We start from the raw sequence: 12676 nt of genomic DNA on the forward strand, positions 1-12676 counted from the left end.
ACGGCGTCCCGTCACCAGGAGCTGAGTCTGGGCCTCCTGGGACAGGCACCCAGCCTCCACCCACAGCCAGTCCCAGCGCAGCCCTGGGGCAGAGCGGGGGCCAGTCTGGGTGTCCAGAGGACACCCCCGGCTGCCCAGGCCAAGGGTGGGCAGACGTTGTCTGCAGGGTGTTTTCAGGCGTAGTTGGTAAATAGCAGCCATCTTTCCTCTGGAGGAATTCCTTTGTCCCTTTTCGGCTCCTTATCTTGGCTCTCCCGGCTTCCACTGGGTTGTTTGTAGGATGTAATTCCTTTTTAGGTCACTCAGATACTTCTCTTTGGAGAAAGGCTAACCAGGCCTGGCTGTTTCTATTTTTAGTGGGGGGGAGGGGAGGGGCAGGGCCGCTCTCCTGCGTCCTGGGAGCCGAGGGCAGCTTCTCACCAGGCCACCTGCGCAGCATCAGGAAGGCGCTGCTTTTTGGCCGCATGGGGTGTATTTTTTGTTTTTTTTAATTCCGTAGGCTCTTCCTTGCCAAAATCTCTACTTCGCCTTTTTCCAAAATATTTTTCTTGAGCCTTCCTATGAACGAGCTCACCTATTTTTATCAGTTGGCTACTTTTTCCCTGAAGTTCGCAGAAGCTCCTTTTTTTGGTAAAGAATTTTGGCCGAGCATGTGTGCAGTTTGGGCAGTGACCTTGTCCCAGGTGGGCAGGGTGGGAGCCAAGCTAGAGCCCAGGAGGGCGGAGGCGCCAGACAGTGACCCTCCCGGGGGCCTGGAGCCCTCTGCCCCGTCCAGTGCCCGCTTTACTGGTTCCTTCCAGCCAGACGTGACCCGAGCGTGCTGCCCACACCTTGGAGGGACTTTCCTGTCCTTCCTCAAGATGTCTGTGCCGTCGGCCCCAAAGGGATCTCTGTCTGGGCTCATTCAGGTTCCAGAGCGCCTTCCCAGAGGCCGGGGAAGGCCAGCAGCTCCGTCCTCAGCTGCCCAGAGAGCTCTGGGCCGGAACTGGCGCGTGTGGTCTGGGGCGGGAATGACTGCGCGGCCCCGGGGCCTGGGGACATCCCCACAGCCGGTCCTGGCACCGCAGCATTTGTGGTGGCGTCGAACTGACATGCCGTCTGGTGCTTGCTCTGTGTCTGGCCTGTGCACGGCGACTGTCCCAGGCAGGCGCGTAGGGACGTGGACGCTCAGAGAGCCCAGGGCAGCAGGCACAGGGGCTTATTCTGTGGCCCAGCGATGACCCTTCTTGGTGAGTGGGCCACGGAAGCGGGTGCGCCGTGCAGCTGTGGCCTGGACTGTTCCGTGCGGTCTGTTAGGGCAGCGTGCACACGCGTGTGTGTGCACGCGTGTGTGTGCTCCTGTGAGTGGGAGTTTCTGTTACTGGCCACGTACACACGTGTGGTTGTGTGTCTTCTGACGAGTTCTGTCCGGTTACCACGCATGCTCTTCACCCCCTGGGTCCCCTTGCCGTCGCTGAGGCGGCCTCCCAGGCTTCCCGTGTGTCCTTCTGCCCATTCCCTTCCGCGTGTGACTCTGCACGCCCATCTCCCCTGGTGCCGGCGCTGCCTCGTCCCGCAGAACCTTCCATGCTGTCCCGTACGGGGGCCACTGCAGCCCTACTGCTCAGCGTGGGCCCAGGCCATCCACATTTAACGTAACCATTGATACGGTTGATTTGGGGTCTGCCGTTTAATTATCTGTTTTATGTTTGCACCTCCTGCTTTGTCCCTTTGTTTCCCCATTTCTGCTTTCTTTTGGATTCTTTCTTTCTTTTTTTTTGCATTCTATTTAAATTTGCTTATTGGCTTCTTGCCTTTTGTAAACTATTTTAAAGTGGTTGCTGTAGGTTCCGATACACGGGCCTAAAGCTTTCCCCCTGCTTCTGGTTAACATTATGCTTCTTCACGTATGATGTATAAACGTTGGCATCGTATGGGTTTCGTGTGGCGTGTGCTTTAGGTCCACACGCGTGGAGGACTCCGGCAGGCGGTATTATCATTGCTGCTTTAAGTAGGAGTCAGCACCACCTCCCCGCCCCCCAGCCCATCCCGCCTGCTGCCTGGTTTGGGATCAAGTTCCTGGGGGGCGGCCACGCCCACGCACACAGCATCTTGTCCACACCTGCCCGGTGGCGTTGCCGCGGAGACCGCTGGCCTGCAGAGCCTACCGTTTTATCTGGCTCTTGAGGTTAACGTTTGCCCAGCCCTGCTCTAGTAGATCCCTCATGAAGGGCTCATGGGGACAGAACTGACCAGATTTTGTATGTGGAAAACTGTTTTTCTCTGGCTTTGACGTTTGAAGGACAGTTGGCTGATATGTATGTAATCCTTGCCTTACACTTTGTCTCACTGAGGTTTTCAGTAAAGGTTGTTCTGCTGCTGCCTTGACTTGTACGTTGGTCCTGTAAGTCTGGTGAGGGTCTCATTGGTTTTGTTTCCTGGAGACCTGGAGGATGGTGTCTTTACCTTTGAAATCTAGTAGTTTCACTAGGATATGTCCAGGAGTCAGTTGTTTTGGGTTAATTTTCTCAGGTGCTTAGAAAGCCCTTCAGTGTGTGAGTTCAGATCTTGTCCTATTTTTGGAAAGTTTTCTTGCGTTAAGATTTTAAGTATTAGTTCTGGTCCATGGTTTTGCTCTTCTTCTCTGGGGACCGCGGTGGCAGATGTTCTTCTTTTGCTGCCTGTCGGCCACGTTCACTCCTTTCTCCCCTGCTCTCTTCATGACGCTGTTTTCACTTTCTTGCTGAATTTTCCTTGAAGCTGATTCTCCCTTGGGCACTTTGTAATTTGCTCTTCTTCTCTGTGATGATTTTGTCTTTTTCTCCCATTTCTTTCCTGAGGTTAATCAGCACTTTTCTTTCTCTCTTTTGGGTCCATTTCTGTTTTAGTTTTGTGTTTCTAATTCCAAGTGTTTTTTCATCACCTCAATGCTTGTTTGAGTGTGTTTAACTCTGTTTGCAATGTCGGCCTGTAATTCTGTGCTGCTTCGTGATTCTTTCTCAGGGGCGGAGGGCCTTTTCCTGGGGTAGGATGTGTACATTTTTGCTGACTTGTTCACAGCAGCTTTGTAGGGACTTGAACTTCCTCTGGCTTGTCCCCAGGGTGTCGGCATGGGTAGGATTCCTAGCTTCACAGCGCCCTCTTCTGTCCGTCCGGCGAAGTCCGGAGCGCGGGGGCCACCCTGCCTGGCGTCGGGCAGCGAAGGGGCAGCCTCTCCTCTGTCTCAGGGTTTCTGTCTCCCCCTTTCTCCTCTGCTCCTTTATCCGGTTGCCAAGCCCACCTGCCCTCTTGGCTGTCCCTTTTTCTCTCCAGAAGCAGAGTCTCACTGGCGCCCTGCAACCTGGTCCTGTGGGCCGGTGCTTCCGGGGATTTTCCCTCGAGGGTTCCTGGCTTCCAGCCCCTCCCCCAGCACCTCCCGCGCCCGCAGGGCCTGGGGCGTGCAACTGCGCATTGTGGACTGATCACCAGGCTGTGCACTAGATCCGGAACTTGTTATCTTATCACTTGAGGCTTGTGCCCTTTGACCTACATCTCCCATTCCCCTCCTCCCTCCCCAGCCCCGGATACTGCCTTTCTATCCTCTGTTTCTCTGAGTTTGGCTTGTTTAGATTCTGCGTGTGAGTGAGGTCATACAGGGGGTCTCTCTGTGACTCGCTTCGCTTGGTGGGATGCCCTCCAGGTTCCCCGTGTGGTCGCAACTGGCTAGGTAGCTGGGATGCTTTCCTCAGGAGAGGCTTGCCCTCCTTGATTTCCTTCCCCAGAGGCACAGATACGGAGCGAGGCAGGATAAATTCTTGCCTCATCCTCTTTATCTACCAGTTTTCAAAAGAATGTCCTGACTCCAAGACGACTAACATGTGGGGTTTTTAGTATCGCTGTGAACTCGTGCATACAAATGTATTGGTGTCTGTGATTTTCAGTCCAGTTTACACCCTGGTGGCCCGTCCTGGATGGAGTTGGAGCGCTAGGCACTGCGCTTAACGTGCAGGAAGGCGTCCGGCCATCCAGGTGACGCTGTCAGCCTCCTCCTTCCCCTGGTGAAGCCCCGCGCTGCCCCGCTTGTGCTTTTGCTGCCGGAGGTGGGAGTGAGGCTCTTCCAAGTCTGCTCTTTCAGCAGGAGCTCCCCGTACTTGGCTGCAAGTTTATCTCCGGCTGTTCAGGGAAAGCCTCGTGTGGATCTGTTCCGTCACCTTTGGTTATAAATGAAACGTGCGACTTGTGGGCGTAGAGAAATGGCAGCGGCGTGTCCCTCGGTGTACGCTGTTCGTTTCCACGATCATTCGTTACTTTTCTTCTGAAATGTTTCATGATAAGGATCTTGTCATTTTAATAGCTTCGTTTTCAAGTGAGACGTGACTTTGGCCTCTTTGTGTTACATTTCGGCATGATTTCATCTAAATGCCTCCTTTTGGCTTTTGAAACATCCTCTCATGCCCGCTGTGTGTGCAGGGGGCACCTGAGGCCACGCCAGCTGGGACCTGCGACCAGGCATGGCCGGGCCTGGCGAGCGGCCCTCGAGGTCACCGACGTGTGCGGGGTCCCGGTAGGTGGCATGTGGGGCGATCTCTTAGCAGCCCTGAACTTGGGGCCTGTGTCCACGCCACTTGAGGTCACTGTGGTTCGACAGGGCTGCACTGCTCCCTGGGGCTTGGTTTTCCAGGGTTGCTTCTCCCTGCACCCCTTGGCCACCCGCTCTCCTGGGGGGTAGCGAGGGCCTCCCCTCCTCCCCTGTGTCCCCATCGGGTTCCCTGCACCTGCCGCCCAGGCTCCGCTGGCAGGCGCTCCTCCAGGTGCGTCCATGTAATGCAGGTGGCTCAGGTTTAGGAGGACGGGACCTTTGTCAATAGCCGGGCGGAAGCACGTGCTGAGGCCTCCTGCACGTGCTTCTCCACGCAGAGGGGAACTCGAGCAAGATACGCACTGGCTGGGAAGTTCATAACCGTCGTGACGTAACTGCTCATGATCTGACTTCACACGTGTGCGCTCAGGGCAGGTGTGCCTGCTGTCCCTAAGGGTGATCGTGCTCGGCCATCGGGAAGTGTCGTTCGGGTCATTGTGTAGAAGACGCTGAGTTTCAACAGTTAAAATAATATCAGTCATTTTATTTGGCTGTTGATTTAAACTGATGATCAATTGAAATTCAGTTTCAGGTTAATTTAATTTCACTATAATTTAAATTTGGAATTAAATTTAGTTTAATTGTGTTTAAATCTAAATCTAATTGTGATTACCAATTAAAATGTGTTGGATAGAGGTCATCCTTCCCCAGAAAGTGGCTCAGTCGGGGACGGTGTTGCAGGCACACAGGGGCTTCGCCTCTGCTGGGTGGGGCTCCCCAGCCTCTGTCCGGGCAGAGCTGTGGTGCAGGGAGTCCAGCCAGAAAGTCTCCCTCCCGCTGAGCTAGGACAGATGACTTGGTGTTTGGGTAAGACCGGAACGCAGTGGCGGGGACCGGAGGGCACAGGGTGGAGGGGCGGGAGCTGCCCGCACGGCTCCAGGCCAAGGACACATGGGGACATGCGGACACGCGGCCCTGGCTGTGTGCCGAGTCGCAGGCGCTGGCGCCGGGCAGGCCAGAAGCACCTGTGTGTCTGTGGCGCGTTCGCACCCAGCACCTTGGCCGGGCTGGAGCGCGGCCTTCTGAAGAGGGGCTCAGGTTGGGAGTTGTCAGGAGAAGAGGGACAACAGGTTCCTTGGTAAGCGAGCCCTTCGTCTGTGCCCAGGGCTTTGCAAACCGGTGGTCTTCAGAGACCATGGCACTAAAGGGGGTCACAGATGTGGCCACCCTGCAATCGTCCTTCAGCCTGAGACTCGGGAGACTGGAAGGTGGGTACGTGGTGCGGCGGGGGCGGCGGCAGAGGGGGCAGACGGCACCCCCCGACGTGCGGTTGCACGTGACCCACACCGGGCTCTGTTGCTTGCAGAGTGCTAGCCAGTGCCACCTGTGCGTGGCTTCTGGGTGCGTCCTGTGACACAGCGTGTAGGCAGAAGTCTCCGGCGAGAGCCTTCTTGTCTAAATAAAGTAGGCAAAGCACTAGAAAAGAAGCCCTTTCCCCTTTTCCTTTAACCTTAGGCCCTTTCCACTTCTTCCTGCCTGGAATGTAGGCACGAGGCCTGGGGGCTTTGCAGCCATGTTGCAGTCACGAGGATGACAGCCAGTGCTCGCAGTGGCAGAGCAGACATGGTGGAAGCAGCTGGTTCCTGGCCGCCGTCTGCGAGCAGGTGCACCGTCTCTGCCTGCCAGCCCGGCCTCCTTATGCAAGCGGCTGGTTGTTGGTTTTCTGTTGTTGGCCAAGCGCAATCCCAATGGAAACCTCGTAAGCCAGCTTTTCTGAGAATTGTGAATAAAACTCATTTACCTGATCAGTTTATTTACTGATAAAGCTCAGCTCTTCACTTTGTCACTTTCCTTTGTGAGTTTATAGCACGAAGAAGTGCTCCTGGAGGGCTTTTCAGCACCACGTCTTTTCTTGGAGGTGGAGATGCAAGAGGCCCTGGAAGGAGCACGGTGGGGCAGGGGAGACACAGGTGGAGATGAGCCTGGGGTCAGACGGACTTGGTGCACAGATGTGCGGGCCTGGAAGACGAGAGGCAGAGGAACGCCAGCTCTGCTCTTGCTCTGGGCGCTCCGTGGTGCAGGCCCCGGACCCCAGCCTCGCATGCCAGGGCGAGATGGAGCCGTGCGTCCAGGAGCCGGCAGACCCGCCAGGTTGATGCTGAGTGTCGCCTCTTACCAGTTGTTTAAGGCAAAGCCCAAGTGGACGGGCTGGTCCTTCGGGAAGAATGTTGGCAGTGCTGTAGGGAGACGCGCTCTGGGCAGGGTGACCTCAGACTGAGAGGAGTGGGCTGTCCGGCCCCGTGAGTGCCCGGGAAGCCCACAGCGTGCCCATCGGGGTGGTGCCTGCCCCATGCGTCCCCCGGTGCCTCTGTAAGCTCAGGCGCGGCCCCCCACGGGCACGAGGTCCCAGCCCGCCCACCCCCGGGCCGGCGTTTGCTTCCTCAGCTGTGGCTGTGACGGGGCTTCCCTGGCCCACAGCAGGGCCGGAGCCCTGGCAGCTCCCGGAGTGCCCACCTCGGTGGTACCGCCAGGCCCCTTCTCTCGCCGGTGCCCTGTCCCCCTGCCATCCGTACGCAGGCCTCGTCTCTCCTTTGCAGCTGAGGCTCTGGCGGGCAGGCAGGGGCTGCCCTGGGCCCCTGCTCCTCCAGGCCCTGTAGCTCAGGCAAGACCACCACGGGTTTCAGAGATAAACCACGGCGGAGACGGCGCCACGTCCCAGGAAGGGACCCGTCTGCTGGGCGCTGCCCGGTGCTCTGGAGTCCGCATGAGGGGCGTCCGCCCACTCCCAAGGAGCTGCTAGTTTCGGATTTCTCCATTTTCTGAGATTTGTGGGGTCAGAGTCAAATGTCTGAGGAGTTTCTTGTGATTTAAAGCGTGAATTCTGTGCCATAAACGGCTATTTCAGTTTAAACCACAGCAGACGTCTTACGAAGGAGACATGTATGGGATTCGGGTGAAGGCAGACAGGTGGGCAGGCCTGCCCAGAGAGACCCCGTGTGTCTGTGACTTAACGCGGCCGCACGTGGGCCCCTCGTCCTCGCTGCCCTAATTCATAATGGAAAGTCCTTGGAAGGCGGCTCCGCTTGGCTTTTCCTGGGGATTTGGGTCGTGGTCCCAGCCGCGATCTGGTGACCTGCAGCCTCAGTTACAAGAGGTGACGGCGTGAACTGCAGGAACCTGTCACCGACTCGGGGCCCCGTCTTCGCCCACAAAACCCAAGCATCTCTGGGGCTTCCTTCTCCTTTCCCCCCACCCCGTTGTGGAGCTGGGCAGAGAGCACGCTGCAGAATTACAGGAACTGGTGTCACGGACCTTGGAGTCACGCTCGTGACGATCTGCCTGTGTCAGAGCGTCGCGTTCACTTCGTGTGAAGTCACCAGCTTCCCAGGGAGGAACTGCTCCCGGGGGAATTCTGTGCCCCCTTTGTGAAGGTCTGGTTTTATATGTTGTTCCAGGTACTGCAGAGGGTGGGTGACAGAGCTGCACACATCACGGAGCCTTTGGTGGCTTCCGCGTGACCAGGCTGCTGTGTGCGCCTGTGGGCGTGGCTGGCATTGTGCACACTCGACCCTGGGCCTGAGGGCAGATCGGTCTGGTGACCTGACCCAGGCTGGCCCGGAGCCTCTCCTGACTGGGGTCCCTTGTGCCCTTTGCATCGAGGCTTCAGGCCTGGAGACCATTCTGCAGTCTTTTCTGGTTGGTGAATGTGATTTGCTGCGTGGACACCCCTGGGATTCCTGAACTTTGTCTTGTGATCATTCCACGCCGGCAAGGGCTGCACGGGGAGCATCGTGTGTGAGGGCGCCTGCCAGGGGGCCGCTGGTGGGCAGCCTCCAGCTTGTCTCGGAGTCTGTGTTTTAGCGCCTGCGCGGAGCGGGACTGAGCTTGCACGAGGCAAGCTGCCTGGTCCCACTCCCCCCGGGCAGGGCTGTGGCGCCGCCAGCTGGGGAAACGTCTGGGCCTGTTCTGGTCCCCGTCCCCGAGAGCCTGAGCCCTGAGGCTGGTGACCAGGAACAGAGAGAGTCCACACCTGTGTTCAGTGGGAAGCGGAAGCACCTGGTGGACGTCCCATAAACCCACTTAAACGGGGCATAGGGTGCGAGCCAGGGCAGCCCACTCTACCCGCTGGTATCACCTGGGTGCCTTTCCCACGCGGCTGAAATACACTTTCTGGTCTGAATTCTCCTCCTTTTTAAGGAACCTCCCCGTCTTGGGGATTGTGTTTTGATGTCACAGCTGGAGCAGGACCAGGTCCAGTCTCCCTCCCCGAGGCTGGACGTGCTGCCTGCCGCCTGCAGGTCAGGGCCAGCTACTGCTGGGCAACGCTTCCTTCTGAGACTCGCAGAAGCGTGGCACCCAGGGCCTGATGCCCTGCGTCCTCTGTCCCCGTGGCTGACTTTCTGGCGTGGCCTGGCTGAACCCTAGATGCAGCCACTGCCCATCAGGGACCACACAGCCGTTGTTCCCAGAGCACCCATCTCTGCAAGGCCCGTTGGATGCAGCCCTCACCTGTCCACGGTGCGCTGACCTCTGGGCAGGACGCGGTGGTGGCCGAGGTCGGGTTCAGGCGCTGACACTGTGGCCTTAGACGTGGATGGCCTTGTGTAGGGGACCTGCCTCTGGGATGGTGGGCTTGGGGAGGGACAAGGTAGTTCTGTGGGTTTTGGTGAGGGCTTCAGAGCCGGCAGTGTTGCCGTGTCAGCAGGTACCAGGGAGGGGGCGGAGAAGCGCAGAGCCGAGGAAGGGCAGGGGCCGGGCGCAGGCGGGGACAGGCAGCCTCTGGGCCTCCAAGTGCCCTGCCTGGCCTCCTGGTATGCCTCCATCGCTGCCCTTGGCCGTCGGGCCCCAGCGGCCTCTCTCCACTCCCGGGAGCCCTTGCCCTTGCTGCTCCCCCAGGCTGTGCTGACCACCCCCCCGCCCCGGTGCGTGTCCTGGCACGGCTGCCTCGTCACCACACAGCGTGCCCCCTCGGTGACTCACTGCCCCCAGCACCCTAGGAGGGCAGGGCCGTGGGTGCCTGGCCCCCTCCTGAGCCCGTGCGGGTCGACACCTGCTCAGGTGACCTGTGGGTTGCCCTGAGATGCCCAACGTGGCTTACGGCAGGGGTGAGACGCAGGTCCGTGCCACCACCTGGGGGTGGTTGGGTCCGTGCTGGGTTGGGTGTGGGCAGCGGGGGGCAGCTGGATGGTGCTCTCAGGACCATCCCTGTGAGCTTCCTGGAGGAGCCACTGGGGGCGGTCAGCAGCCGCAGCTTCGAGGCCGACTCCAGGTCGAGTGACCGAAGTGTGGGCGGGTTGGGCGCTGCCTCGGGGCCAGTTTAGTCGGAGCCCAGGGGGCAGGGGACCCTGGTGACCAGGGAGACGCGGCGGGCCTGGCCCTGTGGGCTGTGGCGGGCGGGCGGCGCTGAGAGGAGGTGGGCCGAGCTGGCTCCGCTGCCCAGGGGCCGCGTGGCTGGACCGGGTCCCACTGATGGCCGCAGCCGTGTCCCGTGTCCCGTGTCCAGCCTGCCCCGTGGGGTTGGGGAGGCGATGTGCGGGTCGGGCGTGAGATGGCGCCCGCTCCTTGCACGGCCAGCTTTGCTCCCTCCCGGACGGTGAGAGACGCGCGCACACACACATGCACAGCGCTGACACGCACACGACACGGGTGTGCTTGCACCCTCACGGGGGCCGTAGCAGCATCAGTGATGGCTGCCCTTACGTGTGAGGTTAGGAAGTGTGTTTGTTCCTCTGAGCCTTTGCAGGCTCTCTGCAGCTGACACGTGGGACTCCGTAGTCGGGAGGAAATGCCCAGATTACTGAGGAAGGTTCTGAGGATTTGTGGCAACGGGGAGGGAACGGCCCCGGGGACCGTGATCCTCAGGATTTGCGGGGAAAGCGCTGCGGCAGGAGCCCCGCGGGGCCCTGACGCTGCCGTGTGTCCCTCCCCAGGTTGTCCACGCGCACAGGCCGCACTTCCTGGCCCTGCACTGCCAGGAGTTCGGAGGGAAGAACTATGAAGCCTCCATGTCGCACGTGGACAAGTTTGTCAGGTACGTCCCGGGGCAGCTGCTTGCCCCTCTGCTTCCGCCTGGGTGGGGGGGCACGCTCGTGTGAGCGCGAGGCCCGGGGTGGGGTGACCGCGTCCCCCGGGCCCGGAAGCGTCAGCCCCGGGTCCAGGCCGAGATGCGGTCGCGTGGCCCGATGGCCGTGAGCCTGCTGTTTCTGCTGCTGCTGCTGCGGCCGGGGACAGAGGGGGCTGACGTCCACGCAGCAGCTCACAGCTTCTCTGTCACAGTGGGAGGGGCACAGAGCGCCATCGTCGGCGTGGCTCTGGACGGCTGGCCTGCCCGGCGCCGCACGGGAAGCGAGGGCCCGGGCCTCGGGAGGTGGACGCAGGGGCGGGGGCAGGACAGGTGGGACGGCAGGCCTGGGCCAAGAGGCTGCGTGCCGGACAGCCCTGGGTATCGGCAGCCGCCGGAGCGTCCTTCCTGCCTGGGGCACCCTCTCTGCACTGTGTCCCCTGTGATGTGGCCCTGTCCTCCCCGACCCCGGACCCCGGGCCCTGGCCGAGTGTGGGGAGGTGACACGTGCCACTCGTGAGGCTGGTCGTTGAAGGCGGCTGTGGGCGGGGTGGGCCGGGGCCACGTGCAGGTCTGCGGGTGGGTGGCCTCTATACGCCCTCAGCCTGGGGCCCCGCCTGAGGCTGAGTCCAGCGGCTGCCCCAGGCCTCAGCCCCTGTCAGAGTCCCCAGCGGCGTGGAATGACACAAGCCATCCGTGTTTCCAGCCTTCAAATTGTGGGGTCCTTTGTTAAAAGGCAAATTTTTAAAAGCTACTAGACTTTCCCCAAATAATCTATAATTTAAGGCAATTTCAATCAAAATGTTTTCTTAACACTTAAACTAACACTAGGATTAATATGGAAGTGCAGAGAGGCAGGACTCGCTGCAGTAATTCTGAAGCACAGCAAGGGGGGTGTCCTCAACTCCCCCGGCCCGCGGGCCTCCTGTGTGTGTGTGTGTGTGTGTGTGTGTGTGTGTGTGTGTGTGTGTGCGGGCGGCACCTAGATGCGCGGCAGCGGAGCCCCTGCCCCGCTTCACCCCGGTGTGTGGCAGGTGGCAACTGGGTCGGGGGGCGGCACCACCTGGTGTCCTGGGCCAGGAAACCATGAAGCTGGGTCCCCAGCACGTCGTAGTTCTCTCCACACACAGGGGTGAATTTCAGTTATTACCGAGTCAATCAATGTAAAAGGCCCGAGGACAATTTGAGAGTAAAGTGTAGGAGAGTATCTAGGGAGACATTTCTTTAAAAAGGTGCAAAAGTGCAGCCCACAAGAGAAAAGACTGACGCATTTGACCATGTTGAAGTTAAAAGCTTTATCAAAAGACACTATAAACAAAGTAAAAGTTTAGCCACACTTGGGAAAAGGTATCTGCAACATATTTTACTGACAGAAATCATCAGTATTTAAATATATAAAGAACTGCAGTAAGTCAGTAAGAAAAGAACACCTTTGGAGAAGCTGGGCACGTCAGCGACAAGCAGACACGGGTGACGGGCAGTGCCCGGCAGGGCCGTGCGTCCGCGCTCGTGGGATCCCACGGCTCCCGTCCCCTGCCGTCCCCCTGCTGTTGTCTCCTGCCTGTGCTCCGCGTCACATACATGTTGTTATTTTTGCTTTAAACAGTCAGTTGCCTCTTGAAAAGGTTAAAAAGTGAGAGAACATGTCACCTGTTTGACTAGTCACCTGCCGTTCCCAGGGTGAGTCTTTCTCCATACAGTCAGCTTTCTCTCCAGCACCGTTTTCCTTCAGCCTGAGGACTTGAACATTTATCTCAACACAAGTTGCTGCTGATCAATTCTCTCAGCTTTTGTTTATCTGAAAAAAGTCTTTGTCTTTGTTTTTGAAAGATACTTTTGTTGTAAACAGAATTCTAGCTTGTCCATTTTTTTCCTTTCAGTGCTTTAAGGATATTGTTCCATTGTCTTCTGTGTGCCATTGTTTCTGGGGAGAACTGGGCTGTTGTTCTCGTCTTAATTTTCTGTATATAGTGTGTCTTTTTTCCTGACTGCTAAGTTTGTCTTTCTAGCTGGTTAGCAGCAACTTGATTGTTTTGCTTTAGTTTGATTTTCTTTGTGTTTATTTTGCTTGGGGTTCT

The 12676-nt window shown here is 58.4% G+C and overlaps 1 protein-coding gene across 14 annotated transcripts in view; it reads left to right on the plus strand.

Moving 5' to 3' along the window:
- The window catches only part of INPP5A (inositol polyphosphate-5-phosphatase A), a 181576-nt gene that overhangs the window by 71729 nt on the left and 97171 nt on the right, over window positions 1-12676 (plus strand). For 13 of the 14 annotated variants that reach the window (XM_082407084.1, XM_082407087.1, XM_082407080.1 and 10 more), the window contains one exon: window positions 10468-10568. The exons of the other annotated variant lie outside the window; for it this stretch is intronic. In XM_082407084.1, the coding sequence (XP_082263210.1) occupies window positions 10468-10568 (101 nt within the window). The remainder of the gene's footprint in view (window positions 1-10467; window positions 10569-12676) is intronic. 14 annotated transcript variants of the gene reach the window in all.

This window comes from Balaenoptera borealis (assembly GCF_965194805.1).
Source record: "Balaenoptera borealis genome assembly, chromosome: 10".
NCBI classification, from domain to species: Eukaryota; Metazoa; Chordata; class Mammalia; order Artiodactyla; family Balaenopteridae; genus Balaenoptera; species Balaenoptera borealis.